The 2,737-nt window shown below is 36.3% G+C and overlaps 1 protein-coding gene across 1 annotated transcript; it reads right to left on the reverse strand.

Annotated features, from left to right (window-relative positions):
* Window positions 1-1,507: 1,507 nt before the first annotated feature.
* Window positions 1,508-2,481, reverse strand: LOC148197411 (E3 ubiquitin-protein ligase RHA2A-like). Its single transcript, XM_088092596.1, has one exon. The coding sequence runs from the start codon at window positions 2,337-2,339 to the stop codon at window positions 1,854-1,856; it is 486 nt and encodes a 161-aa protein (XP_087948722.1). The 5' UTR covers window positions 2,340-2,481; the 3' UTR covers window positions 1,508-1,853.
* Between the last annotated feature and the right edge of the window lie 256 nt (window positions 2,482-2,737).

The raw sequence follows: 2,737 nt of genomic DNA on the forward strand, positions 1-2,737 counted from the left end.
TTTGTCATTCCAGTAATAATAGTTCCACATTATCAAAATAAAAGTTAAAAAATAATTTAAATATATATTTTTCATTCAATATTTTAACATTTTGATGTGCTTTTTAAATATAAACAATGAAGGAGTTACAATTATAAGATTAAAAATGTTTTGAATATAATATTTGACTCTGATAATGCATCTTAATGGATTTGAGGTAAGAACATTTACAACACATATATTGTTTTTAATTGATACTGTAAATGAAATAAAGTCAAATAATTATTTTTTTAATAAATTTGCGAGATGTTGAGGGTTAACCATTTTGGTGGCTTCTGTTTGGCATTGAAGATTGAACTCCTTGGCTTGAAAAAAAGAAAAAAAAAATGCATAGAGAGGTGAGCAATGTGAGTTTATGAAGAGCAATAATGATAGAAATTGTTGTACGAAAGCTGTGTAAAGGTTGGATTGGGTCCATTCTAAAACTATTCAAACAACAAAAAATGTGAAAGTGATGCAGCTCATAGGGGTTTTCTGTTCGGACCATAACTATTCATATGTCTCAATCATCTCAATTATTTTCAGACCTTCTCTTTAACCTAAATAAATTCCTAAATACTAGTATTCTCGGAATTCGTATTAATTTTTATGAAAATACTCGGTTTCATCGTATACAGTAAGGAGTAAGAAATAATATAAGAGTTTTCAAAATTAAGTATAAACATGAGTATAGACACATGTGTTTTTTTTTTTTTAAGAATGATGATCATATATGTTTTTGTGTACAAAATAAAAATTTATATCTATAGTGATTTTTTATATTTGGAAGGATATGAAAATCATGCCTCGTCACATGTTATGGTAACGATATATTCTCACTCACATGAATTCAATAAAAAAAAATACACTTTGTTCTTTTCAATGCCAAGAAAAAAAAAGTAATTATAGAGAAGACTTTAGTGTTTAGTGATTTAAAATGAACACAGAACTTATACGTGTATTCTCATCTTCGTCCTTTTACTTGGTTGTAAAATGTTAGATTGGTGATAATAGTGGCATTGACGTGTAACTGTAAAATGAGGGTCAATCATGTTAAATTTAGTAGGGTTTTGAAGTAAAGTTTTGAAATATAAATGAATTAAGAAAATTAGATGTTAATATAAAATAGACAGAGATATATGATTTAGTGATTGAGGTAAAGTTGTTGAAAGAATTAATGTAGGAAAGAAAAAGAAAAGAAAGAGGGAGAAATGGTATTTACAGCGACCCCTCAACAACTGAGTTTTAATGAGAGACCTATAATCTAACACGGCTCCACTTTCACTCACCACTCACTTCTCCACCTCATACACACACAACTCTACCTTCTTCTGTTTCCAACCCAATTTCCAATATCATCATCCTCTCAACACATTTAATTTCCACAATAAATATTCCTTTTCCACATATTTTTTATTTAATTTCCATTCGCTGAATTAGACGATGCATCCAACGTTTACGGGAAGAGAGGGTAAGACAGTGTGCTGTGTTATGGAAATTTGTGCATAAACTTTCTAATATCTCCGATTATTGGAATAGACACACAGGAGTGCAAAATTTACAGCAGATAAAAAAGGATTCTCAGACGCTAGAAAACCCTTCAAAAAATACCTTCACCAGAACTACTGTTAATAAGATAAAAAGAAACAAAAAATCTAGCCTAATAATAGTAATATTAAAACCCTACAAAAAAAATAAAAAGACCAATATTAAAAAAAAAAAGAGGAGGGAAAGTAAAAAACGAAAAAAAGAAAAGAAACCGCGTCCAGGTCTGTAAAAAGTGATCGCGAAAGAGGGGCAAAAGTGGGAGATTGGAAAACGGAAACGGCGCCGCATCAGTGAAGGGAGAACCAAGAGATGAGTTGTCGGCCGAGGCGGCGTTCGGTGAGGGCCACGCGCTCGTCGGAAAGGAGCGGGGAGCGGCAGAGAGGACAGTTGAACTTGTAGTGGTGGAGCCAGCCGTCGAAGCAGGGGCGGTGGAAGACGTGGCGGCAGGGGAGCATGCGGAGCTGGTCGCCGTCCTGGAAGGTGGCCTGGCACACCACGCAGGTGTGGTCGTGGGCGGCTCCTTTGAAGAAGAATAATTGGTTGTTGAGGGCGAGCTGATCGGAGAGCATGATGAGGCCGGCGAGGCCGGATCCGACGGCGGCGAGGAAGCGGTCGTCGACGATCTGGTGCGTGTGGAATCGGGCGAGACCTAGGGATTGCAACAGCGCGAAGAGCATCGAGCGGAGGTAGTTGACGCACATGGCTATCTGCGCCAACACCAGCAGCGGAATCGAACCCGACGACACGTCGTTTAGTTCGCTTTGCAAACCCATGATTCCAATTTCCAATCAACTCCGAATGAATCAATGAATACAGAGAAAGAAGATTTTAAGAGGTCGCGGTGTATCGTATCGTGTCGTGTCGTCTTTGTGTGGATTGCGAGAACACAACACCTTCCACCTCTGTTATAAAAAGCCTCTCTGATGTGATGTCAGGGACTTCTTCACTATTCTAATTTCATTTTATTCCCATTTTTACAAATTCATTTACATAAATTACTCAGCTTAAATCTATCATCTCGGAACGTAATAAATAAGGTTTCTGAAATTAAAACACTCAGACAAACTCCCAAAACGTGATTAAAAAATTGTAATGTGAGGTTTTCCCAAAATTAAAAAATTGTCCCCTTTTTAGGATTGGGTGCCCCAAAGTAATTATGTGGATTGGTTTT

The sequence above is a fragment of the Vigna umbellata genome, chromosome 6, assembly GCF_029865625.1.
Source record: "Vigna umbellata cultivar VRB3 chromosome 6, Vumbellata_1.0, whole genome shotgun sequence".
Taxonomy (NCBI): Eukaryota; Viridiplantae; Streptophyta; class Magnoliopsida; order Fabales; family Fabaceae; genus Vigna; species Vigna umbellata.

Excerpts from the sequence above, each read along its gene's own strand:
- LOC148197411 (XM_088092596.1), bottom strand. The coding sequence starts at position 2,339 with ATGGGTTTGCAAAGCGAACTAAACGACGTGTCGTCGGGTTCGATTCCG.